General features: G+C 39.2%; 1 protein-coding gene across 2 annotated transcripts; it reads right to left on the reverse strand.

Annotated features, from left to right (window-relative positions):
• Positions 1–3,205: 3,205 nt before the first annotated feature.
• LOC122733027 (alcohol dehydrogenase 6-like) lies at positions 3,206–26,261 on the reverse strand. 2 transcript variants are annotated; one of them, XM_043973513.1, is made up of 9 exons: positions 26,079–26,261; positions 19,619–19,720; positions 17,015–17,153; positions 13,849–13,936; positions 13,507–13,726; positions 11,064–11,324; positions 6,859–6,994; positions 5,435–5,573; positions 3,206–3,415 (listed from the first exon to the last, which is right to left on the reverse strand). In XM_043973513.1, the coding sequence occupies exons 1-9, from the start codon at positions 26,097–26,099 to the stop codon at positions 3,391–3,393; spliced, it is 1,131 nt and encodes a 376-aa protein (XP_043829448.1). In that variant the 5' UTR covers positions 26,100–26,261; the 3' UTR covers positions 3,206–3,390. The 2 variants fall into 2 exon arrangements, with proteins under 2 accessions (XP_043829448.1, XP_043829449.1); XM_043973514.1 differs by lacking the exons at positions 19,619–19,720; positions 26,079–26,261 and adding an exon at positions 17,734–17,756.
• Between the last annotated feature and the right edge of the window lie 28 nt (positions 26,262–26,289).

A 26,289-nucleotide genomic window follows, 5' to 3' on the forward strand; every position in this document is an offset into this window, starting at 1 on the left:
AAGTCATAATCTTTTACTAGGAACATAATATAATGTACAGTTCTAAGATTTTTTTTCCCTTTTAAACTTAATATTTGGTTTTTCCCCAATTACATGTAATACAACTTTTAACATTCTTTTAAAATTTTTTTTGTTTGAAATTTTCTCCCTCTTTCCCCTTCTCCACTTAGTGAGAAGGCAAGCAATTTGATATGTTATACATGTGCAGTCATATTTCCATGTTAGTCATATTGTTTTGTTTGTTTGTTTTGCAGGCAATGGAGGTTAAGTGACTTGCCTAGGGTCACACAGCTAGTAAGTGTCAAGTGTCTGAGGCCAGATTTGAACTCAGGTACTCCTGAATCCAGGGCCGGTGCTTTAACCACTGCGCCATCTAGCTGCCCCCCATGTTAGTCATATTGTAAAAGAGACAAAAAACTCCTAAGAAAAGTAAAGTATTCTTTGATCTGCATTCAGACTCCATCTGTTCTTTCTCTGTAGATGGATAGCATTTTCCATCTTAAATCCTTTAGAATTGTCTTGGATTGTTTTATTGCTGAGAAAAGCTGTCATTCACAATTGATTATCATACAATATTGTTGTTACTGTATATAACGTTCTCCTGGTTTCATTCATTTCACTTTGCATCAGTTCATGTAAGTCTTTCCAGGTTTTTCTGAGAGCATCTTGCTTGTCATTTCTTATATCACAGTAGTATTTCATCACAATCTTATACAACAACATGTTTACCATTCTCCAATTGATGGACATTCTCCAATTTCCAATTCTTTGCCACTACTAAAAGAGCTGCTATAAATAATTTTGTGCATATAGGTTATTTTCCTTTTTAAAAATCTCTTTGAGATATAAAAGGGCATGCCCCTTTTGACATAGTTCCAAACTGCTCTACAAAATGATTGAATCAGAATAGCACTTCACCTACAGAGCATCAGTGTCTCAATTTTCCCACATCCTCTCCAAAATGGTATTTTCTTTTTGTCACATTAGACAATCTGATAGTTGTGAGGTGGTAGCTCAGAGCTGTTTTAATTTTCATTTCTTTAATTAGTAGTGATTTAGAGCATTTTTTCCCACATGAGTATAGATAGCTTTATTTTATCTGAAAACTGTCTATTCGTATCCTTTGACCATTTATCAATTGAGGAATGGCTATTATTTCTATAAATTTGACTCAGTTCAGTGTGTGTGCATACATATATACATACATATATTTGAGAAATGAGGTCTTTATTAGAGAAACTTGCTGTAAATTTTTTCACAGTTATGATACCTATGTATTTCCCTCCACCTTATGTTCCCTGTTTATCCTACTCTCTCTCCTTTCACTCTGTTACTTCTTCTTCTTCTTCTTTTTTTTTTAAGTGAGGCAATTGGGGTTAAGTGACTTTCCCAGGGTCACACAGCTAGTAAGTGTTAAGTGTCTGAGGCTGGATTTGAACTCAGGTACTCCTGACTCCAGGGCCCGTGTTCTATCCACTGTGCCACCTAGCTGCCCCCACTCTGTTACTTCTTAAGAGTGTTTTGCTTCTGACTTCTCTCTCCCCAAATCTGCCATTCCTTCTATCAGCCTCTCCTCCATCCTTCTCCTGCTACTTTCCTTTATGGTAAGATATATTTCTATACCCAGCTGAGTTTATATGTCATTACTTTTTTGAGCCAATTCCAATGAGAGTAAGGTTCAATCATTCTCTGCCACCTCTTTCATCTTCCACTCCACTGTAAAAACTCTTTTGTGCCTCTTTTATAATTTACCCCATTCTATCTCTACCTTTCTTTTCCCAGTGCCTTCCTCTTTCTCACCCCATAATTTTATTTTTAAAAACAATTATCCCATCATATTCATTTCCCACCAGTTTTTAGGAGTTACAGGTATCATTTTCCCATGTGAGAGTATAAACAGTTGAGCCTTATTGAATCCCTTATAGTTTATCTTTCCTGTTTTCCTTTTTATGCTTCTCTTGAGTCTTGTATTTAAAAATAAAATTTTCTATTCAGCTCTGTTTTTTTCTTTTTAAATGGGGAATGCTTGAAAATCCTCTATTTCATTAAAAAAACCAAAACATCCACCCCCCCCCAAAGGATTATATTTAGTTTTGCTGGGTAGGTGATTCTTGGTTGTAATCCCAGCTATTTTGTCCCTTGGAATATTATATTCCAAACCATATGATCCTTAAGTGTAGGAGCTGCCAAATCTTGTGCGATCCTGACTGTAGTTCCATGATATTTGAATTGTTTCTTTTTGGCTGTTTGCAAGGGGCAGCTAGGTGGTACAATGGATAGAGTGGTAACCCAGGAGTCAGGATGTCCTGAGTTCAAATCTAGCTTTAGCCACTTGACACTTACTAACTGTGTGACCCTGGGCAAGTCACTTAACCCTGATTGCCTCAAACATACAGGGCCATCTCCAGTTATCATGATGTATATCTTGCCACTGGACCCAGGTGGTTCTGGAGTAGAGAGTAAGGCTGGTGACTTTGCATAGCCCTCCCTCACTTAAATCCAATTCACTGCAAGTCATGACATCACTTCTCCATGCCATGGTCCTCTTTGAGAACTAAGGACAAACAATAACCTTGACCTGAGAGCTCTGGAATTTGACTGTGATCTTCCTGGGAGTTTCCATTTTGGGATCTCTGGCAGATTCTTTCAGTTTCTATTTTATCCTCTGTCTCTAGAATATCAGGGCAGTTTTCCTTAATAATTTTCTGAGAGATGATGTGTAGGCTCTTCTTTTTATTGTGGCTTTCAAATAGTACAATAGTTTTAAAATTATCTCTCCTGGATCTATTTTCCAGGTCAGTTGTTTTCCCAATGAGATATCTCATGTTTTCTTGAATTTTTTTCATTCTTTTGATTTAGTTTGATTGTTTATTGATGTCTTATAATGTCATTAGTTTTCATTTGCCCAATTCTAATTTTTAAGAGGTTATTTTCTTCAGTGAGCTTTTGTACCTCCCTTTTCAATCATCTCTTTTTTATTATTAAGATATGTTATGGAAATGCTTGTTTTATTCCATAGATTAGAAATTTAACAAATTAAAACATTTGATATTGTATATTTATTCAAAAAATAACCAAAAGTTGTTTTTTGAATAAATACCCAATATCAGATTATTTTCTTGTTATCTGCCTTTTTCCAATAAAAGGAGAAGATGGAGAAAAGTTTTGGTTTTCTGGATTCTGATGAAAGAGAAGCTCATAGTAGTTTAAAATTTATTATTGTTCTCAATTTAATTAACTCAATGTAAAACATATATCAATCATTTCTTATTAGGTGACTCTGAGCCTCTTTTACCCATTTCAATATTTGGCATAATTGTTTCTGATCATCAGTTCATGAAGCACATGGAGGCCATTGTGGAGAAGCTGTTCTTTGGACAGTGTTACTATTTAAAGCAACAGGACACAGCGGATACTGAAAAGGAAAAATAAGGCAGTAAATGAAAAAGCTTCAGAATTACTTGTTCTTCTACACTAACATTTTCAATTCACTTCCCCCCTTGCTTTATTTTAAGCTATTAAAATTTGGAAGTTCCCAAAGACTTTTGGGACATTTCTTTCCATCTGGGCATGCTGAGACAGAATCAACTAATCTAATTTAGATTTAGGTGAAACCTAAGGCTTTTGGTTCAATATTCCTGATCCCGTTCCAATTTCTTTAGACCTCTGGAGTTTACCACCTGGGGGATTTGGGTGAAGCACTTAACCCTCCTTGGCCTTGGATACCTCTTCTGTATAATTAGAGGTTGGTATTAAATAAATTTTTGTTAGGTGATCCCTTATATCTCTCCTTTCCTGATCTGCCATGTCTGTTACTTGAGATATGTAAAGCTCAGACTGATGTTATAGACATAATGTCTCTTTCTCATGATTGGTTCTTTTTTTTTTGAAATGTTAAAATACTTGAGGGGAATGGGTGTGAAGAAAGGGAAAAGAAAGTTAGGGAAATTTATTTACTAAATATTTGGGTGTACACACAAGGAGGAGCAGGTGGGAAGAGTGGTCAGTGACTTGAAACTCACTTTCAAATGAACTGGTCAAAAGAAGAACATATACACACACTACAAACTATTCACACAAATACACACACACTCTTGGGTACAGAAATACATTTCACTTCACAGTGAAATAAGAATGAAAAGACAGGAGGGAGGAGGAATTAGGGAAGATAGGTTAAGGGAGGGATTAGTCCTAAGTAAAACAAATTCTAAGGATGTACAAAAAGGTCATATCTTTTTGAGGAGGCAAAGAATGTGAATCTATGGAGGTGTCCATAAATTGGGGAATGGATGAACAAATTGTGATACATAAATGTAATGGACTATTATGCTGAGTTCTCATCAATGTAATGACCAGCTATAATTTCAGAGGAATAATAACGAAACATGCTATCCACCTCCTGATAGAGAGTGGAGGACTTGGAATACAGAATGAGACAACTATTTTTTTTTTTTAGAACAGGGCCAGTGTGGAAATTTGATCAACTATACACAGGAGTGGATTTTGTTGTTTCTTGTGTTTTCAATGTCAGGGGTGTGGTGTGGTGGGGGTGGTGCCAGGGTAAGAGGTTGAGAAGGCAAGTCTTTCTGATTAAAACAAAATATATGTATTATAAAAAACAAACTTGAGAACTGTGAATAACACAATGAGCAAACACAATTCCTGATGCTTCATGCTGAAACATGCTGCCCACATCTTGACAGAGAGGTGAGGGTTCAGAGAGCAGATTGAGACTTTTTTTTTTTTTTTTTTGGCTGGGCAATGAGGGTTAAGTCACTTGCACAGGGTCACACAGCTAGTAAGTGTTAAGTGTCTGAGGCTGGATTTGAACTCAGGTACTCCTGACTCCAGGGCCGGTGCTCTATCCACTGCCCCACCTAGCTGCCCCTGATATATATTTTTAAAGACATGGCCAATAAGAAATTTTGTTTTGCTTGACTACACATGCTTGTAACAGGAATTTGTTTTTCTTGCTTCCTCAGTAAGGGAGGAGGGTGGAAGTGGGAAGGAGAGAAGGCTGATCTTTGAAAATAAGATAAAACTTAATTTAAAAAAAAGAGTAAAATACTTGCCTCATTTTCTTCTTCAGAGGGAAATGGAACTTTTAAGTTTGTACCTGAACTTGGGCTAATGTTTTTTGAGGATGGAAATCCCTCCTTTAGAGCTGAATCTTTTTTTTTTTTTTTTAGTGAGGCAATTGGGGTTAAGTGTCTTTCCCAGGGTCACACAGCTAGTAAGTGTTAAGTGTCTAAGGCCGCATTTGAACTAAGGTCCTCCTGACTCCAGGGCCGGTGCTCTATCCACTGCGCCACCTAGCTGCCCCTTAAGAGCTGAATCTTAATTAAAGATTCTCATCTCTGGGCTGGGAGGAATCTTCCATGATTTCCTAGAGCTTCTGGGCATTTTCCCTTTTCAGTTTCTGGCAACAACTTACGTCTTTCCTGTCCTCAACAACTCAAATCCTTCATTGATTTTCTCAAGAGGTAAAGTGTCAGTAATTAACGAATCAAGATTAAATTTCTTTTTCATGTAATCAGAAGCCAGCCTGGGGACAAATTCATTGCGTTTCCATCCTGAAAAACATATTACACATGATGGTGAGATGTAAACAAGACATAAAATAAAAATAATAAAATAAATTGGTGATTGAGGAAACTAGCCGTTTGTTGTTGCTGTTTAGTCATTTCAGTCCCTTCAGTTTAGAGCTTTAATTTTGTGTGATCATGCATGACTTCATTGGTGTACAGAGCTCCAGAGGAAGAAGGCATCTTTGAAGCAGGTGGGTGAATTTCTGAGTCAAGTCACAGCCAAGGATGACACCTCAGACAGAAGTGAGGAGCAAGGAGGTCCAGAGACACAGGAGGGAGGAGCTAATGCACCTCTTACCATTCACTGGAAAATAGACTCTGTGGGTCCAGAGGAGAGGGACCAGCTCCCCAGTGACCCAGACTTCTCTCTTTGCATGTTTTTTTTTTTTTTTGTTTGTTTTGCAGGGCAACGAGGGTTAAATGACTTGCCCAGGGTCACACAGCTAGTAAGTGTCAAGTGTCTGAGGCTGGATTTGAACTCAGGTCCTCCTGAATCCAGGCCTGGTGTTTTATCCACTGTGCTACCTAGCTGCCCCCAATATTCTTGGTTTTTTTTCTTTTCTCTCTTTGCATGTTGATGAATGCGCTTCCCAAGGACACTGCTTCACTACTCTGAGCAGAAAAGCCTCTCTCTCTCTTCTAAGGTCTATAGGTAAGGACACAAGACCTTCCATGATGGCATGTCAGTCTTTTGTCACAATTTTCATGAATATTAAAATTATTTGCCATAAATGCACATAATTTAAATACTACCACATGATAGGATTAGCTAATCCATGCCTTTATAGAGATCAAATGTTTGGATTAGGCTAATCCATAGCTATAAACCATAGCTAAAATAATCAATCACCTTCTCTTTCTAGGTTAATTAAAATCCCTAAAGAACTCCCCCTGGTGGATAAATAACCATATGGAGGCTATATTGGTGATGTCAAAGACTTTTCTTATCACTATAGGCTTAAACTTGGGAAATTTCTGTCTCACCAGTGACTATCTCCCATTTTTCTTTTCTTTCAATCAGTCAGTATTTATTAAATACCTACTTTGTGGTAGGCACTGTGCTAAGCACCAGGGATACAAAAAGAGACAAAAGAGAGTCCCTGCCTTCAAGGAGTTTACAATCTAATCCTTTGGAGAACCTGTCCTGAAGCTACTGGGGGTAGCCAACGCTTCCTCCACCTCACTATTTTGAGATACAGGTATTGGCTTATGACAACTCCATTTGTGCCTACTACCAGAGATTTACATTTTTTCCTGCTATACTTTGTACCTCCAAAAACAGATCCCTTCATGGTACGACCAGAGAAGAATAACCTTCCATTCAGGGTGAGCTGGACTCCTGGAGAGATTACTCCAACAATCACAGTGACTCCAGAGTTGATGTTGCAGGAGGCTAGAGCAGCTGCCTGGTAAAAAGCAGTAAGTATCATTATCATTATAGATGATAAAGTAAAACATTGACTGTTAGACACAGCAGGGAACTGCTAGGGATTTATATGTGACTCAGTGTTAGCAAATGATATATAACTACATTTATCCCTTCTACATCATGGGGGTTAGGGGCATGGTGCCCCCATGATCTCAAAAATCTGCATACATTTTTTTGGCCCTCCTTTTATGCCAGTTTGTTCCATTCCTTCATTCATTCCTTCACGCACTACTAATCAAATGGTTAACAAACATTTATGGAGGTTTGCAGAGTACTTTGCACGTATTATCTCATGTGATTCTCACAACAAAGTATTTATTTTACAGATGTGGAAACTGAGGCTGAGAGAGGTTTTGTAACTTGCCCAGGGTCACACAAATAAACACAATAAACACTTCTTTGAGGTTCTAATATGTGCAAAATATCGTGTAAGTGCTTGGGGGTGGACATGAAGATAAATAGGAAATAATCTCTTGCTTGCAAAGAAATTGGAATCTAGTCTGAGGGGAGATAAGCATATACATAGATTAGTAATATAAATCAGGAGGGTAAGTAGGAGGTATAGAAAAACAATGTGATCATTTATTAAAGACAGAATTTCAGTAAGCCTGGGGTGGGAGGGGGAGTAATGTCCTTCAGCAGTGATAGATAGGGCATAGATTAAAAGATAGAAACCTTGATTTTTCTGGCCAGTTATGCAGTACACTGAGCCCCACAATCTAACATCTAGCATTCCTTCAAACTCCTAAATGGAGTAGGTCCTGGGTTCTTAAAGAATTCTTGTAAATCTGATTTCTCTCATGTGATCATTGCTCAGGTTGATAAACCAGCCAACCCCCATATTGTGCAATTTGGGCCTGTGGAGTGCAGTGGAAAGCAGGCTTTGCAGTATTGTAGAAAGAGATCCAAACTTGGAGTCACAGGATCTGAGTTCAAATCCTGATTGTGCTGCTTATGACCACAAGTGAGTTAGTCTCTGGGTTAATCTCTTTGGGCTTCAGTTACCTTGCCTGGTGAATGAGGAGATTGAATTAGTTGACCTTTAAAGGGCTCTTTCAGATCATCATCTCTGATCCCATGATCCTGAATATTTTCCCTGGAGGTCTAACTTTGACAAAAAAAAAAAATCTGGAAAATAAGTGGGTGGCTTAATTATATGATCTTTAAGGTCCCTTCCAAAATCTGAACTGGAAGCAGATGGTCAATACAGGAGAAGAAAGTGTTAGACTTGAAGTCAGAAAGACTTAAGTTTGAATCCTGCCTCAGACACTTATTATTTGTGTGATCCTGACTTCTCTTAGCCTCAGTTTCCACATCTACAAAACAGGGATAATAATAGCACCTACCTTGTTGTGAGAATGACATGAGACAATATATGCAAAGTACTCTGAAAACCTCCATAAATGTTAGTTAGTTTTTTTGTTTTTGTTTTTTTTTGGTGAGGCAATTGGGGTTAAGTGACTTGCCCAGGGTCACACAGCTAGTAAGTGTTAAGTGTCTGAGACCAGATTTGAACTCAGGTCCTCCTGACTCCAGGGCTGGTGCTCTATCCACTGTGCCACCTAGCTGCCCCCATAAATGTTAGTTAACCATTTGATTAAAAAATTCCATTAGAGTTGCAAAATTCATCTTTTCACATCATCAGTTATTCACTTTTACATCTGACTTGGGACTGGCAACTGCTAGATCTTCTCTGACCTAACTTTTAGGTCAGAATACTTTATGAGACTAATTCTGGCCAGGAAAAAAGTGGATTTGTTTAAGAAGAAACTGGGAGGGGGGGACAGAGCCAATATGGCAGAGTAGCAGGAAGTATAGCAAGCTCTCTACCACCCCAATTCCTGCACACAGATTTAAAAAATGCAGCAGATCAAGTTCTGGTGGTGAAATCCTAGAAAAGTCACCAGCCTAGGTGGCATAGGGAAGCAGAGAGGTCTGTGGACATTGGGAAAGGGGAGAGGCTGTGCATCCAAGCAAGAGGAGGTCCTGTGATCATACTGGGGGCACTGTCTAGATCTCTTAGAATCAGAGGGCAAAATGAAAATACAAAGAATCCATCAGCTACCTCCTGAAAAAAACACTCCAAATGAAAACTTCCAGGAACATGAGAGCTAAAATCCAGGGCTTTCAGGTAAAAGAAAAAAAATATTTCAAGCAGACAGAAAGACAGAATTCAAGTACTGAAGAACCATAATCAGGATCACATATGATTTAGCAGCTGCTGATAGCAAGAGCAATACTCATACGTTGGGAGAGGAGAGAAGGGAAAGAAGGGTTTGGAAAAGTTGTCATATATTTGAGGTGTGTAAGTAACTATCTTTACATACAAGCACTTGGGGATAAGGGGGGAAAGACACTTGACCCTCATTTTCATCTGAAATTGTCAAGAGTAAGGACTACACAAACACACAGTTGGGTACATTCAAATGGGAGGAAAAGGGGAAATGAGGAATTAGAGGATGATAGAGTGAGGGGGGGAGGCAGCTAGAAGCTTCAGTGGCTAGAGTGCAGACTAGAGCCAGGAATCTCTGAGTTCAAATACAGTCTCAGGTACTTACTAGCTGTGTGACCCTGGGCAAGTCACTTAACCTCCATTTGCCTTAATCCTCTGGAAAAGGAAATGGCAAACCATTCAGTATCTTTGCCAAGAAAACCCCGGTCACAACATGACTGACTGAATAGCAACAACAAGAGTAAGGGAGGGATTAGTCCCTAAGCAAAACAAACTCTAAATATATATAGGAATGAGGTGGCAAAGAATCCGATGAGGTGCCCATCAATTGGCGTATAGCTGTAAATAGGATATGATACTACTGTGCTATAAGAAATTATTTCCGAGAAATATGAGAAGACTCACATGAACTGATGGAGAGTGAAATTAACAAAACCAGGATGGTAAAGACAAACAACACTGAAAAAATTAAGAACTCTGGTCATTGTAATGACCAATCATGATTCCAGAGGACTAATGAAGAAACATGCTACCCATTTCTCAATAGAGAGGTGAAAGACTCAGAGTGCAGAATAAGATATATATCTGTGTGTGTATGTATGTGTATATATGTATATATACATGTATGTATATATAATCTGTATATCTATACATATATATGTGCGTACACACACAAACACATACTACATGACCGATGCAGAAATTTATTTTCATTCATTATGCATGATGTTTGTAGTAGTTTTTTTCCCTTTCATTCTCAATTTTTTTTGGGGGGGGGAAGTTGGAGTAAATTTTTTTTAGGAGGAATAATAGAAGGAGAATTTTGTCTGATTGAAAAAATATAATTGAAAAAAGAAAAGAGGGGAAAGAGGGGTGAGAGGGGTGAGAGGGGCGAGTCAAATAAGTTTGCCTGGTAGTAAGTAGGTAAGGAAGTTTCTTTGGTTAAATTACAGGACACAAGCTGTATAGTGGAACACGAGAAAAAGCTAGATATGAGGGAGGAATATAGGAGAGAGACTCAACGTTTTAATTAAAGCACTATTTAAGATCATTAAAAGCTGTGCAAAAGCTTCAAGCACTGCTCTGTCCTTATAAGGCCCCAGGAATCTAGTTCAATTTGGTGGGGCTCAGCACTAAGGACAAGGCACAGAGGTCAGTCATGTAGAGGAACTGGGATTTATGGCAGTGAAGGAAGGACCCACTTTGATAAAAGGAGCATAGATTTAGAGCCGGAATATAGACCATCTAGTTCAAATTCCACCTTTATTATTTTTTTTCTGTGAGGCAATTGGGGTCAAGTGACTTGCCCAGGGTCACACAGCTAGTAAGTGTCAATGGTCTGAGATTTGATTTGAACTCAGGTCCTCCTGAATCCAGGGACAGTGTTCTATCCACTGCACCACCTAGCTGCCCCTCAAACTCCACCTTTTACAGACAAATAAACCAAGGTAGCAGCAGAGGGAAAATTTGCCTTCGTGTGCTCTGATTCCCAATTCGGCACACTTCCACAATGAGATCCCAGATTGTAGAAGAATTAAAGTGAAAGAAATACTCTTAGAAATATGACCGTCTTTCACTCTGGTGGGATACCTACCACGGTATCTGCTTTTCCAATAACCTCGAAGGAATAGTCCACTCCACCATTAGTCATGTCAAATAGCACTTCCTGAATGGGTTTTTCCAAGTCTTGAGGGCTAATGCAGTCAGTGGCTCCTAGCTCTCTGGCTTTTGCAAATTTGTCTTTGTTGATATCCACTCCAATGATACGTGAAGCACCAGCCACCTTGCAGCCCATGATCACTGACATGCCAACTCCTCCCAGGCCAAAGACAGCACAGACAGAACCAGGTTTGACCTATGTAGAAACATGTAAAAAACTCCATCCAAACAAAATAAAACAAGACAAAACAAAAGGCACAAGCAATGTGTTAGAGTGAACATACTGTTGTACTTTGAGTTCAAATCCAGACTAAAACATTTACTAGCTGGATGATCTTGGTCAAATTGTCTGACCTTTCTTATACTCAGTTTTCTCACCTATAAAATGGGGATAAAAATACCCCATAGGGCTTAAAAATGCTTTGCTATGTAAATGTGAGTTTTTATATATTTTATTGTTGCTATTAACCATGTAAGAATCAGGTCTATATTTATTTTCCCTGAAACATAAAGAAAAGGTATTTCAAAAAAGTCATATTAAAACCAGTGATTTCTTATAATAACATGTTCTCATTTGGGATGGAAGTGAAGAAGTATATGAAGAATTAAAATAATAATTATCATAAAGTGATATTTTCTTGTGAACAAGAACGGAATCTCAATGCATAGGGCTGTTTGACTACAGCTATTTATTTCCATCTCTTTCTTTCTCCTCCTCCTGCTGGTCTTTCTTTTTATTTTCTTCTAGCTATCATCAGCCTTATATTTCTCTTCACATCCATTTCTTTTTAAAAAAAAATTTTTTTTTTTTAGTGAGGCAATTGAGGTTAAGTGACTTGCCCAGGGTCACACAGCTAGTAAGTATTAAGTGTCTGAGGCCAGATTTGAACTCAAGTCCTCCTGACTCCAGGGCTGGTGCTCTATCTACTGCGCCACCTAGTTGCCCCGCATCCATTTCTTAAATGGCAAAAATCCAACCAAAGGATACCCTAATGGGGGCTCATCCATACCTAGGGACTCACCATTTCTCCATGGACCACTTGAGTGCAGGAGATGAAAGGCCTAGATTTCAGAAGCTATTTGAATGAAGAATATGGAGGAAGGGTTTTGACAGTTGTGACAGGACAAAGTTATAAAGTTTTCACGGCCACCTGAATACAGAGGGACAAATAACAGAACCTGTCAGCTTCTAATGTGGTTTTGACTACATACCATATGAGGATCAGATGAAGAAACTAGGGATATTTAACAAGGAAAAGAAAAGAAGGGGCACCAGAGCTATAAAGAATAGTTGAGGCAGTGAGATGGTATGATGGGTAAAGTGCTGAATTTGGAGTCAGGAAGGCCCAAGTTCAAATTCTGCCTCAGACACTCTGTGTGTGGCACTGGATAAATTACTTAATCTTTCATTCTTAATTTCTTCATCTGTAATATAAAGATGATAATCATAATGCAACCACCTCATAGAATTATTTTGAGTATCAAATGAGACAACATATACAAGAAGTTTGTTCACAAAGAACTATACAAATACTAATTATTATTATTAATCATCATTTTTATTATTCTACTCCCTAGAGAGTAGAGAGTAGCAGCATAGGATGGTTGGGTGGGAATTATGAAGACACAAATTTATTTTTGATACAAGGAAAATCTTTATTTTATTTTATTTTTTGTGAGGCAATTGGGGTTAAGTGACTTGCCCAGGGTCACACAGCTAGTAAGTGTTAAGTGTCTGAGGCCAGATTTGAACTCAGGTCCTCCTGACTCCAGGGCCAGTGCTCTATCTACTGCACCATCTAGCTGCCCCTTATTTTATTTTTTTAAAGGAAAATCTTTCTAGCAATTAGCTATTTAAAATTGGAATGGAATAGGGGTAGCAGGTTCTCTCCCTCACTGGATATCTTCAAATGAAGGCTGCATGCCTGCTATTTTATAGAGAGGATTATTGTTCTGATATGGTTTGGATTAGATGGCTACAGGAATCCCTTTCGTCTGTGAGATTCTAGGAATCTATGTTCTTCAGAAAGCAGGTAGATTTGAACAGGGCGGGGTTTGTTTTTGTTTTTGTGTATGTGTATGTGTGTGTGTGCATGCATGTGTGTTCATGTGTTGTGTTTTTCTCACATTGCCTATAAATGTATGATCTATGAATAATTAATTTGCTTCTACTTCTTTTTTTTTTTTGGCAGGACAATGGTGGTTAAGTGACTTGCCCAGGGTCACACAGCTAGTAAGTGTCAAGTGTCTGAGGCTTGATTTGAAGTCAGGTACTCCTGAATCCAAGGCCAGTGCTTTATCCACTGCGCCACCTAGCTGCCCCTGCTTCTACTTCTATAACTCAACAGGTAAGTTCACAGTAGCTATGGAATCCTCACCTTGGCTGTATTCAGCACGGCCCCATACCCAGTGGAAAAGCCACAGCTAAACAGACATGCTTTCTCCAGAGGTATGGCCACATCGATCTTGGCCACTGAGGTCTCCCTCACCACTGTATATTCGGTGAAGGTACTGGTGTTACTAAAATGATGAATTGGTTTCCCTTTACAGGTAAACCTACTGGAACCATCATCCATCAATCCAGAACCTGAAGAAGGACTGTTTTGTTGGCAGAGAGAGAGAGACAAAGGTTGGAAAATTAGAAATGTTAAAGTCATATTAAGTTTTTAAGCAGATTAAAGTGATCTTTTTCAAAAGTACCATAAATAACTGGCCCTTACCCTCTCTTCAAACACAAGTTGCTTTCAGAATTTAGGCAAAAGGCACATTCGCCACACTGGTAAAGAAAAAGCGTAATGACTCTGTCTCCTAAAGGAATGAGATCAATTGTAATTGTGAACACTTAGTAAACAACTAGTCTTTATGACATCTCTGTGTCCAAAAAGCTAACAAAACATTTGTTATGACATTTAAAAGTTCTCACCAAGATCATCCAGTACTTCTTTAGTAGCTATAAATCACTGGTACTATAAAAAGAACTTGTATTGATCAAAGAAGAAAAGGCTTTGAGGAAGGTCTCAAGAATGACTTCAAACCCTCCTGCATAGACTGATGGGAAACCAGGGGAGGCAGACCAGGCTGCCACAATCACAAAGGATTTGGGATGAGAGGAGAGTCTAAAGCTCAGAGTTGCAAGTAGGACCTTCTTAGGTCCCCAGAAATATCTATGGGGCTCCAAATAATGGAAGTGAGTTGGAGGCTGTTGGAATTTTGGCTGAGGTCAGGTTGTCCTCAAGTGGGGGGAAAGCTCCAAGGTGGTCAAGGCCCTCATTACATCGGGTGGTGTAAAACTATAGATATTTAATCATTGCCCCCATTTGTGTGTGGGAGGGGGAATTGCTGTTTCTCCACTTGTCTTTTCAATAAACCCCATTACAGACAGGGAATAACCATTAACAATAACATTATTGTCTAAGTGAAAAGATGATATATGCGTCTGTACACACGCAAATATATTCAAGTCTTTGTTATATGTAACAATGGAGGTGAGTGATACTATTCATATTCCAGAATAATAGAAAAGAATCCAACCCATTTGTAATGTATATAAAATGAATTATATTCACTTCCCCCACCGCCGGCATGTTTTCTTTTTTACTCTCATTTGCTCATTTACTTTCGTTTCCTTAGTTGAAGTTTTTCTTACCAGAGGTGAAATCTCTGACCCAGCCCCCAACTCTGTCCCTATTCTTCCTCAGTACACATCATAGGTGAGAAAGGGGCCCCTGAAACATTCTGAGTGGCAGGAAGACACTGTAAAGGCTCTGAAAATACACAAGGTATTATATAGACATATGGTCCGTACCCTCTGGAAGGTCTAATAAAAAGTTGTATTGGTGGACCAATGATATCATGGGATGATACCTTTAAAATTTTTTTGTTTATTTATTCACAGGCAAGGGGCTATGAATTGGATCTAAGTGAGGCAGAGTTGTGCAAAGTTTGAAGCCTCACTCGCTCTTCCAGAGTTATAGAAGTCCAGTGGCGGGGCAGCTAGGTGGCGCAGTGGATAGAGCGCCGGCCCTGGAGTCAGGCGGATCTGAGTTCAAATCCGGCCTCAGACACTTAACACTTACTAGCTGTGTGACCCCAGGCAAGTCACTTAACTCCAATTGCCTCACTAAAAAAAAAAAAAAAAAAAAGAAGTCCAGTGGCAGGAAAAAAAGTCAAGGTGTCCAGGATGTAGTGGATAACCTTGGCATCTCCAATGTCTGACCAATCTCTAAGCACACTGAGGTTCCTGCTTCAGTCTCCTTCATGCCCACTGAACAAATTGTTCTCATCTGTCCATTCTGTTGAGGGAAGTCTTCACATGCTTGGGGTAGATATCCTGTAACTCACTGATGGGTTTGAGGCCTATTGGTGACCTTCAACTTGGTTTAGCCTGGATATAATCATCCAGGGTGTGGGTGATTACCTCTTCTTGGAGCTACAGGTGAGAGTTTTATCATATACCTATGACATAATTTTAAAAAAATTGAACCTGAAAGAGGAATTCTGTATTCTCTTGGACAAGGGGACATAACAAATGGATGTTACAAAGTCTCTTTGTTCCCTGAAAAGGTCTCACAGAATTAATATAGCCAAGAAGTCATCCATATCTTTTTTGTACATGTTGTTCCCCAATAGAATGTGAATTCCTTGAGAGCAGAGACTGTGTTCTTGCCTTTTTTTTTTCTATCTTCAGGCTTAGCACAGTGACATAATAGCTATTTTTTGAATGATTAACTACATTAGATTAATTTTTTTTCTTTTCTTGTTTTAGTAGGGCAATGAGGGTTAAGTGACTTGCCCAGGGTCACACAGCTAGTAAGTGTCAAGTGTCTGAGGCTGGATTTGAACTCAGGTCCTCCTGAATCCAGGGCAGAGGCTTTATCCACCTAGCTGCCCCTGATTAATTACATTAGAGCCCATCCCTGAGGCATTGTGCTCCATGGTTATAACTGAGGTCACACAAGTCTTAAGGGGGAAAGGTCAGATTCAGATTCAGGTCCTGTGACTCCAAGATTAATGCTTCTTCCATAGGACCACATTGCCTTTTCTTTGTATCCTCTTGGTGCCAGATTTCACAATTTGGGTCCAACACATTGATTTCCTGAGGTGGTTGGTTTTTCCAGTAGAAAACAATGGGAGACCATGGATTGCCAAGACATTTTTTCAGACTCTAGATCCTTTCCATTTAGGGCTTTGATGTCAATAGAAGAATCCGGGTTGTTACCTTTGTTCTGCTTAGCCAATTTTGACAAGGGTTTAAGAACAGGATAGAGACCATTGGCTTTAGAGCGTGAATATATACCATACATCTGTCCTTAGATGTAGAATCCAGAGTTAGGAAATGTATCTAACAATGGGCACCAATATTAAATGTCAAGGGACAATAATAATATACCTAAAATGTAATATCCTTTAAGGTTTGTAAAGTGCTTTACATATATTAGCCTCTTTAATCTTTCAGATGATACCTTTCAGAACATAGATGTCACATTTCTATTGTCATTTCATTATATATTGTTTTTAAAATAGTATTTTATTTTTCCCCAGTTACATGTAAAGACTATTTTAAACATTCATCCTATATTCTTAGAAGTCTCCATTTAGTCTTTCATTAGTTTTATTCCTTATCTCAATTTGATTTCCCTCCCTCTTCCCAGGTGCTGATGTACTTATGGACACCACCAACAAATTAAATGCATTCTTTCTTCCTTTTTAACTAGTGAATTAATTGTGTTTTCTTTCATGGATAACAAATAGGTGGTTTCATTTATCCTTATTCTGTTCTTGTCTAGTTCAAGAATGTTTTAAAATTTCCCCAAAAGTCTATCATAAGTTGTCTTTCATTTCCAAGATTATCAGTTTCTGATCAGGTGTGAACCAATTAATTCATACCTGTTTTCACAGATGTCACTCCTTCTCCCACACTCTCAACAATCCCAGCTCCTTCATGACCCAGGATAATGGGATAAGGAAGGGGATATAAATCTTGTAGAATCTTTAGCTCAGTCCCACATAACCCTGTAGCCACAATCTGAACAGAAACCAAAGAGTGCATTCAATAAGCTTGTAGGGGAACAATGGACTGATAGTGTTTTCCAGAGATAGAAAGGACTCTCACAGAGATGAAGGCCAATCCAGAAGACAATTTTATAGCTTTTTGTTATAAAAGAAACAAGGTTCTAAGGAAAATGAGAGTCAAGACTCTCATGGGAAAGTACTGTAAATTACGAGTACTAGATTTATATACTATAAAGGGTAAAAGAAAGGACAAGGAATAAGCATTTATTAAGCATCTACAACATACCAGGCACTATACTAAACACTTTACAAATATTATTTCATTTAATCCTCACAACAACCCTCTGAGATAGCTGCTATTATTATCTCCATTTTATAGTTGAGGAAACTGAGGCAGATAGTGACCAGTTACTTGTCCAAGGTCACATAGCTAGTAAGTGTCAGGATGGATCTAGACTTAGATTTTTCTGACTCCAGGGTCAGGGCTCTATACACTGTGCCAAAGAGACATAGTTATGGAATTAATGAATACAATGGGATATGCGTAATTTTTATTAGTTCTAATTCCAAATAAGAACAAATAATGAAGTTACCTTTTTTTGGTGGAGCAATGAGAGTTAAGTGATTTGCCCAGGGTCACACAGCTAATAAGTGTCAAGTTTTTGAGGCTAGATTTGAACTCAGGTCCTCTTGAATCCAGGGCCAGTGCTTTATCCACTGTGCCACCTAGCTGCCCCCAATGAAGTTACTTTAAAAAAAAAAACAACATGCCTTTTCATCAGATATTGTCACAATCTAGGTTTTGATAGCCAATACCTAGTCAGGCAGGGGAGGATAGGGTTTGAGGGAACTATGGGAAGTCACAGTAGTTTATCCAATATATCTCAAATTGGCATTTTGTAGAAGGTGCTTTAAAATATGAGGGAACAAGGGGGAAGAGTAGGATGGGCAATAAAGAGAGGGGATAATACTTACTACCCTGATTATTTGTCTTCTTAAAAAAGCCTTTCATTGTTATCTTTTTAAAATCAGTTTCATTCCATATTATATCCTTCCCTCCAACCCCTGCTCAATGAGACAATCCTTGTAACAAAGAGGGGAAAAAAAGCAATTTTCTGATCTTCTAGTTGGGTAAGAAATTTTCCCCAATTTCCTATGTGCTGTCCCTTTAAATTTCAAGTTAGCCACTAAGTACCCTTTTTCTAATTTTAGCCTCTTTTTTCCACTGTCTCTCCCTTTACTTTTTCCAATGGATCTTAGCCTCTTGAGCTTTTTTTCCTGGTTATTCACCCAAGCCAGGATTGAAATCGTGTTTTCACTTGGTCCTTATGAATTTGAATATTCTATTCCTATTTTTATTTTTATTCTTAACCTATCAGAACTGATTTCTCTTGTTATGCAAGTTTGTCTTTAAAAGGTCAAGCACAGACTGAGCTCCAGGCCAGACTCACGCAATGTGTATTACCTTTATGAAACAACAAACTCGTTTTGCTACATTTTCCTGAGCCTCCATGTTTTATTAGGCTGACGTCCTAATGAAGATTTTCTTTCAACATATCCATAGTTCATTATCTTTGCAAGGAAGAGAGTGAGGAGACACTGGGTTTCCTCACAATAGGGTTTGCGTGCATGTCTTTTCCTTTTCTTTTTTTTGTTGTTTGTTTTTGTTTTTTGAGGGGCAATGAGGGTTAAGTGACTTGCCCAGGGTCACATAGCTAGTAAGTGTCAAGTGTCTGAAGCCGGATGTGAACTCAGATACTCCTGAATCCAGGGCCAGTGCTTTATTCACTGCGCCACCTAGCTGCCCCTGTGCATGTCTTTTTCTATAAGAACTTTACTGAAAAATCAACCAGACAAAAAAAGTGACAAAAGTCTAAGCCATTCCATATTATATCAGTGCTGTTAGGGTATAAAGAGGTGTGGTATAGAAGACCTGAATCAGGTTGATGAGAATTTGTCCTAATCCCCACTGCCAGGATCTTGGGCAAATCACTGTACTTGGTTGGGCTTTAGTTTCCTGCTCCATAAAATGATGAATCTTTTACAATTTAAACATTTGAGGAATCCTTTCCTTCTGCTCCTCTCACCTTTTCTCATTACAATTTTACTCAATATTTGAAAGTAATTCAGAAGCCTTTAGGCTATAGCACAGCTGAAACATTGCTCAGTGGTAAGCATAGTATTTACTAGTGGTAGGGTACAAATTCTCCCTATCTTCTTTCAAAAGGCAGCTCTGACAAAGTTTGAGAGTCATGAAAATTCAGGGCAGGTGGTAAGTGTATAGATGATTGATTCTAATTCCACAAATGAAGAGAACTGACATCCAGAGAGTTGAAAAAACTTGCTTAAGGTCAAGGAGCTAATGAATAGTAAAGACTAGAAAATAAGTCTACCTATTTGTAGTTTGGCATTGTTCCCTTGTCATTATGTTGACTTAAAATGGATATAGAAATGCAGCGAATTAGATAGATGTTGTACCTTTAGGCGTAATTCCTTTGCCTGTGGGGGACCCACTTCCACCTCTTCAATAGAAAATGGCTCCCCAGGACCCCAGGTAATAGCAGCTTGGCACTTGATAACCTATGAGAGAAGATGTCAATATCAAGACTTACTAACAAAGTCAAGTCAGGTCTTCTGAGCCAAAGTAAATCCTTATGGGTGAATAATGCAATTCAGTTATTCTTGTGTTATCTTGTTTGCCAGTCTGGATCAGTCTTGACAAAATCAATCAGATTCATAATCCTCTTCAACCATGCCCCTAACTGCTGACAAGAGAGGACGCGTTGCTTCCAGAGTTGCTATTGGCAACATTATGAGTGGAAGCAGTTTTGGATGTTTGATTATTGATGTGAGAGGGTCGGGAGGGTCGGCCTTGATTGGCCTGAGAATCAGGAGACCCAGATTAGAATCCCAGCTCTGTCTCTCTCATTGTATGATTTTCAAAAATAGTCACTTCGGTTTTCTGGGACCCAGGTCCCCTCATTTGTTTTTTAGTGAGGCAATTGGGGTTAAGTGACTTGCCCAGGGTCACACAGCTAGTAAGTGTTAAGTGTCTGAGGTCAGATTTGAACTCAGGTACTCCTGACTTCAGGGCTGGTGCTCTATCCACTGCGCCACCTAGCTGCCCCCAGGTCCCCTCATTTGTAAAGTGAAGAAGTGAAATTAGATGAATTCTATGTTTCTAACTTCCTTAACTTCCCATGATGAACACAAATGAGTCAGAGGAGTTAGGCAGGGGGAAGATGGTAGCTAAGGCTTGGACAGTATACATCAAGGGTAAAAAAAAATGGATTTAGGAATTGAGTGGGGCTAGAAAGGTAGATAGTGGTGATCATTACAAATTTATTGAGAACTGACTGATTCCCCACCCACTCCCCCTATAAAGACAGGTGAATTGCCTGGGGCTGACTGGTCTTTGTCAATTCCAGACTCTTGATTGATTTATGGACCTTCCCCCCAAGCAAAATGATTCCCCCACCTTACTTCCTAGACTTTATGTCATTATGTAAAAGGGTCCCCCTACATTAAGTAGTTTCTATTTAGAGTTAAATAGCATCTATTAATTCAGGAGCAGTTCTATAGTTTCTTTTGTTAAAGGTTCATTTACTTTAAATAGTTAGTTTCTGTACAAGACTCTGGAGCAGTCTTTTGGTTCCCTTTGTTCTGTTACCCCATAAAAACCCTGTCCTAGTGATTAGGAGGCAAAAAAGGCTTAATAGAAAAACCTAAGACCCAAGCTGTAGTACAGATATTAGCTCTAAAAGGGAGTCAGATCCCAGTTAATGGATAACTTATGTTGGGTTCTCATACCCATAGTGATCAACATCCATAACAGACCAGAACGGGTCAGGTCAAAATAACAATAAGGGAAAAAGACAACCTATAGAAATTCTAATGAAAAATGATTCTATTTTGAAACTAGCCATGGGAATCAGAAAGAGACATGCGCAGAAAAGGCCAAATTTGTCCCCAGATTCACTTTATGACATGTAAACCCCCAAAACACACCTCCACTGAAAAAGGTACCCACCTCAGGGATTGGCTTAGGACCTCAGGAACTCCAAATTAGGAAAAGCCCTCCCTTGCAACACCCCTAGGTGGAGAATATTATAGTGAGGACAGGCCCTCCCCTGTACCTTCCCAAGGTAGAGATTATTATAATGAGACTGATAATCAATTTTTTTTTCACTATTAGAGAGGCACCTTTCCAATATTCTGGTTCTCTCACTGTGTTCACCCACAGTATTGCAATAAAACTTGGGAAACTGAGTCACTGAGTTTTGTCATTCTTTTGGGACGACTCACGATCAATTTGACCCCAAATTCCAGCCCACATCATTTGCTGCCCCATGTGACTTCAAGTACCAGACTCAGAGGGGTGAGATCTTGCAAAGGTAAGTTTGGGATTTGCTTTTAACCTCCTGTACACAGGTTTGGTTTTTTTGCTCCTTTGGGAGTCCGGTGGGCTCACCAAAGTGAGTGGAGGTATTTCTCGTTAGTCTGGGATCAAGCGATTTACCCTGAGGGGTTTCCTTTTTTTTTCCTGAAAAGGGAAGAAAGGAATTGCCCTGTTGGCAAGACCCAACAGTCTGGGGGACGCCCTGGATTGGGTTCTTTGCTGTTTTGGGACACCCACGTGGACGCAGGTGCGGTGTCGGTAATCTCCGGGAGGTTACAGATGGGTCAGGAGGCTAGCATCCCTAATGACTCCCCATTGGGGTGTATCTTAAAAAATTGGGACAAGGGGCAGCTAGGTGGCACAGTGGATAGAGCACCGGCCCTGGAATCGGGAGTACCTGAGTTCAAATCCAGCCTCAGACACTTAACACTTACTAGCTGTGTGACCCTGGGCAAGTCACTTAACCCCAACTGCCTCACTAAAAAAAAAAAAAAAAAAAATTGGGACAAGTCTGATAGCACTGACCTGGAAAAGAAAACGGGTGGTGTTTTATTGCAATACTGTCTGACCACAGCAACCCCCTTATTTGGCTCTTGGGTTCCCTGGGATGGAGTATGCGTTGTGTTTTTCCCCTCTGTTGCCTCAGAAACCTCAGTCACATTGGGTGGGCCCCCAAGGTCTGAGGTAGGATTTTTCACAAGTGCGGTCTTAGCCTAACCCACCTTAAAGGGACAGGGAGAAAAAACATTCTGCATGACCCCTCGGGTGTATCCTTACCAATTTGGAAAAAGGGAAAAAATTGGACATGGGTGAAAAGAAAAAAAGGATTTATTTGCAAGATAAAAGATTTATGGTATGACTGTTTGTTTGCTTGTCTGTGTGCTGCTGCTAGCCTGCTTGTTGTCTTCTGCATTTATGTCTGTCAAATGTTGTAACTGTGTTGTACAATCTGTGGGGAATTTTTGGTTGTACCCCTCCCCCCTCCCCATAGTCTTTCAGAGCGATGGCCAGGCTCTGAAGGTGGGAGAAGGGAAGTCTTTGACTTCTGTACAGGTGTGCGTTTACTTAAGAGTTTTGAATTTGGAATCAGGATGTAACTTCTTTGCTAGGCATTCATAGCCTTAGATGAACATTGTAAAAGCTGGTTTGAAAATGCTGCTACTTTGAAATCTTTTGTAGTGGAATGGTTAAAAAATCAGGAACTATTTGTAATGTGTAAAAGTTGTAATGAAAAATGTCTCTAGTCAAGTGTGACTTGCGCCACTGCCTCCCCTCCACCCCAAGGGCTGGATGGCTGTGTAGCACCAGAGCTGTGAGTGGATGAGTGAGAGAGAAAATGTTTAGAAAATCTTAAAAAAACTGTCCAGATTATTTAAAATTATTGGTAAAAGCAGATAAAAAGAAAACTGTGCCATTTTGTACTGACTGTTCAAAGAATTTGGAATCTTGGGAAAAAAAAGGGGGGGAATATATTTAAGGTGCACTGCCATTTTAGCTGTTCACTTGCCATTTCAAGGTTTGTGAATTCTGGAAGGAACCAAAGAGTACTGTTAAAGTTTTAAAGTTATTTAAAAATTGATGTATATGTGTTAAAATTGTGTTAAATTTGTAATTGTGTTAAAATTGGAAAAAAAGCAATTGATGGTTTAAACAAAAACAGGTACGTTGGTTGTTTCCTCTAAGACAGAGGAAAGCGTTGGAAGCTGGTAAATCATTAAACAGAAAAAGGCCTTTTAGATTTTTTAAAATTTGTAAACTTGCCAGAAAAGAGCTTGTTATAAGGAATGGTTTTGCTGAGGATTTATAAGGTTGCTTATTGTATAGAAGTAATTTCTAATGATTGATCTTTACACCAGGATAAAGTTTAAACCTGAGAAGAAGGAAAGAAAAACCAAGCAACATAGGTGTGTGTTCTGGTAAATCTTTTTTGCTCATTGCAATTTCATGAGAGTAGAGGTTTGCTATTTAAGATAAAATATTTGGGGATTGTAATTTATATTGTTTTGAGTTTTGAATTCAGGTATAATTGTTTGGATGGTTAAGCCAGTAATGCAAGTACTGGAGAGAATGCCACAAATCAATGCCACAAGAGGGAATGTGTTGCTTACAGGTGGAAGTATCTGGGGAAAAGCTGAGAGTGCAATTTCAGACTCAATCCGAGGTAGGCTCCTTCTGGCTCACTGTGTTCCTACTGAATAGGAAAAGTTTCCCCACCTGTCTGTTCCTGAATTTGGCTATTACTGTATGACTGGTGGTCACTTGTAACTTTGACCTGAGATCAAACAGAGCTAAGGATGTTTTATCCTGGCCTTATAATCATGTCCCTGCTTTTTCTTTTATAGCAGATTTCTATAATCAGAGCAAGTAGTCAGTAGAAGAAATGAGCACAATGCCAGTATGTAAGATCTTACTGTTTTCAGTTTAAATGTGTAGTCACTTTTTATGTCAAACAACAAGGTATATTGATATTCAGGTTTGTCATCTGACTGCTAATGCTTACATGGTAAGGTTAAGTTAACTGGATATCTTTTTGGTTTAGAAGAAAGTGAAATTCCTCCCCATTCAGATGAGAGGGAGAATGGTAACTAGGAAACATAGTTATGCATTTCAGGTTTTATAATAAATCTGCCCAGTCAGATCTCTGTTATGTACTGCCAAGGGCACCAAGCTACCTACTCCATAGTACAAGGGAATCACAGGGCAGACCTTGCTGCTAGATTAGTTGCCAAGTCCATTCACCGGTCAACCCTAGCCCTGGTCCCCTTGCACCCTATTGTGCAAAGGTATTTCCCCTTCCTAAACCAAGTTGGAGATTATAAGTCTTTAGTGTAAACTAACAACTGCTTAAACTCATATGTTATCTTGGGCTATTTAGATTATAGAGTCCAAATGCTACTGCCTTTTCTTATACCAGAGTCAGAAGAGGAATGTGAGATAATTTTCTTTGGTGGGTCTGGACAACTGCTGCCCTCACTATTCCTTTTGTTGGGTTACTTGAACATGAAGCTATGCTTACAAATTTAACTTTGGTAATGGAATAAGTTTCTAATTCTACTGCATTAGGGTTACAAGAATTGGAAGAATACTCAAAATCTCTGGCAAATGTGGTCCTGGACTTAGGCGGAGTCTATATGGTTCAGAACACCTTCTGAAGGTTGAGCTGCGGCGCAGAGATTACCTGGGTGGCTGAAACTGTTCACAACTGCTTGCTTCATCCAGTTTTTCATGGAACTCTTAGATTTATTCTGTATTAGGGTCCCTGTTGCCTCTTGGTCTGTTTGTAAATCATTTGTGTTTTGTGTTGTGGTTCTTGCATTTGTAACACTAGTTCCTACATCTCCCTCAATTCATGAACCCTCTGTGGGCCCTTATTTTGCCCCCACTCAGCAGGAAGCAGTAACAGAAGACATGATCTTCGTCCTTTTTCCTGGGGTATATGAAAAGGGGGGAATGATGTAGGAGGCAAAAAAGGGGTTAATAGAAAAACCTAAGATCCAAGCTCTAGTACAGATATCAGCTCTAAAAGGGAGTCAGATCCCAGTTAATGGATAACTTATGTTAGGTTCTCCTACCCAAAGTTATCAACATCCATAACAGACCAGAACAGGTCAGGTCAAAATAACAATAAAGGAAAAAGACAATCTATAGAAATTCTAATGAAAAATGATTCTATTTTGAAACTAGCCATGAGAATCAGAAAGAGACATGTGCAGAAAAGGCCAAATTTGTCCCCAGATTCACCTTATGATGTGTAAACCGCATAAACACACCTCCACTGAAAATGGTACCCGCCTCAGGGGTTGGCTTAAGACCCCAGGAACTCGAAATTAGGATAAACCCTCCCCCGTAACACCCCTAGGTGGAGATTATTATAATGAGACTGATAATCAATTTATCCATACTATAAATATAACTGTCTTTACTTATTTGAGAGAGACCTTTCCAATATTCTGGTTCTCTCCCTGTGGTCACCCGCAGTATTGCAATAAAACTTTGGAAACTGAGTCATTGAGTCTTGTAATTCTTTTGGGATGACTCACAATCAGTTGGACTCCCAAATTCCAGCCCACGTCACTAGGTTCCCATCTTTGGGTATTCCTAGCTTCTTGCTTTGCAATACCAAGAGCTATAGTTCCTCTGCCCTGATTAAAGACCTTATTTCTGCTTTATTGATTGTTTCCTTAATTTACAAGTTAACAGTGGCAAGGAAGACCTGAGGATAATTGGAACAGGAGAAACAAGGCAAAGAAAAAAGGAAAAAAAAAACATGGCTAGAAGAGGTAAGAAAAGGAGGGAGATAAGATGGAATAGAAGAAGAAGAAGAAGAAGAAGAAGAAGAAGAAGAAGAAGAAGAAGAAGAAGAAGAAGAAGAAGAAGAAGAAGAAGAAGAAGAAGGAGGAGGAGGAGGAGGAGGAGGAGGAGGAGGAGGAGGAAGAGGAGGAGGAGGAGGAGGAGGAGGAGGAGGAGGAGGAGGAAATGAAGGTTAATTTGGGGGAAATGGAGGATTCAGGGCATTCCATAGGGGAGCTCTTTACTTACTTTTCCTATAGTGCTGCTCATGGTGGTGTTTCTGTCTTTGCTGCCACAGTTGGATATCAGAAGCTATTCTTGATTAGTCACTAGATTTGGTAGGGGGAGTAGGATCAAATGTTCATAGGTCAATCCCACAAGTCCACACCAATTCAGGCATTAACCTTTGAGTACAACCAGCTGATCTTCAAGTTGTTTTCTGAAAACAACTAAAAGTGCT

Source organism: Dromiciops gliroides, chromosome 6, assembly GCF_019393635.1.
Source record: "Dromiciops gliroides isolate mDroGli1 chromosome 6, mDroGli1.pri, whole genome shotgun sequence".
In the NCBI taxonomy this organism is placed as follows: domain Eukaryota; kingdom Metazoa; phylum Chordata; class Mammalia; order Microbiotheria; family Microbiotheriidae; genus Dromiciops; species Dromiciops gliroides.

Coding starts and splice junctions, on each gene's coding strand:
- LOC122733027 (XM_043973513.1), bottom strand. CDS start 26,099: ATGAGCAGCACTATAGGAAAA. Junction 13,937..17,014: donor AGTGACATCTGTGAAAACAG/GTATGAATTAAT, acceptor TCATTCCTTTAG/GAGACAGAGTCATTACGCTT. Junction 5,574..6,858: donor GAAGGGATCTGTTTTTGGAG/GTACAAAGTATA, acceptor TATGTTTTTCAG/GATGGAAACGCAATGAATTT.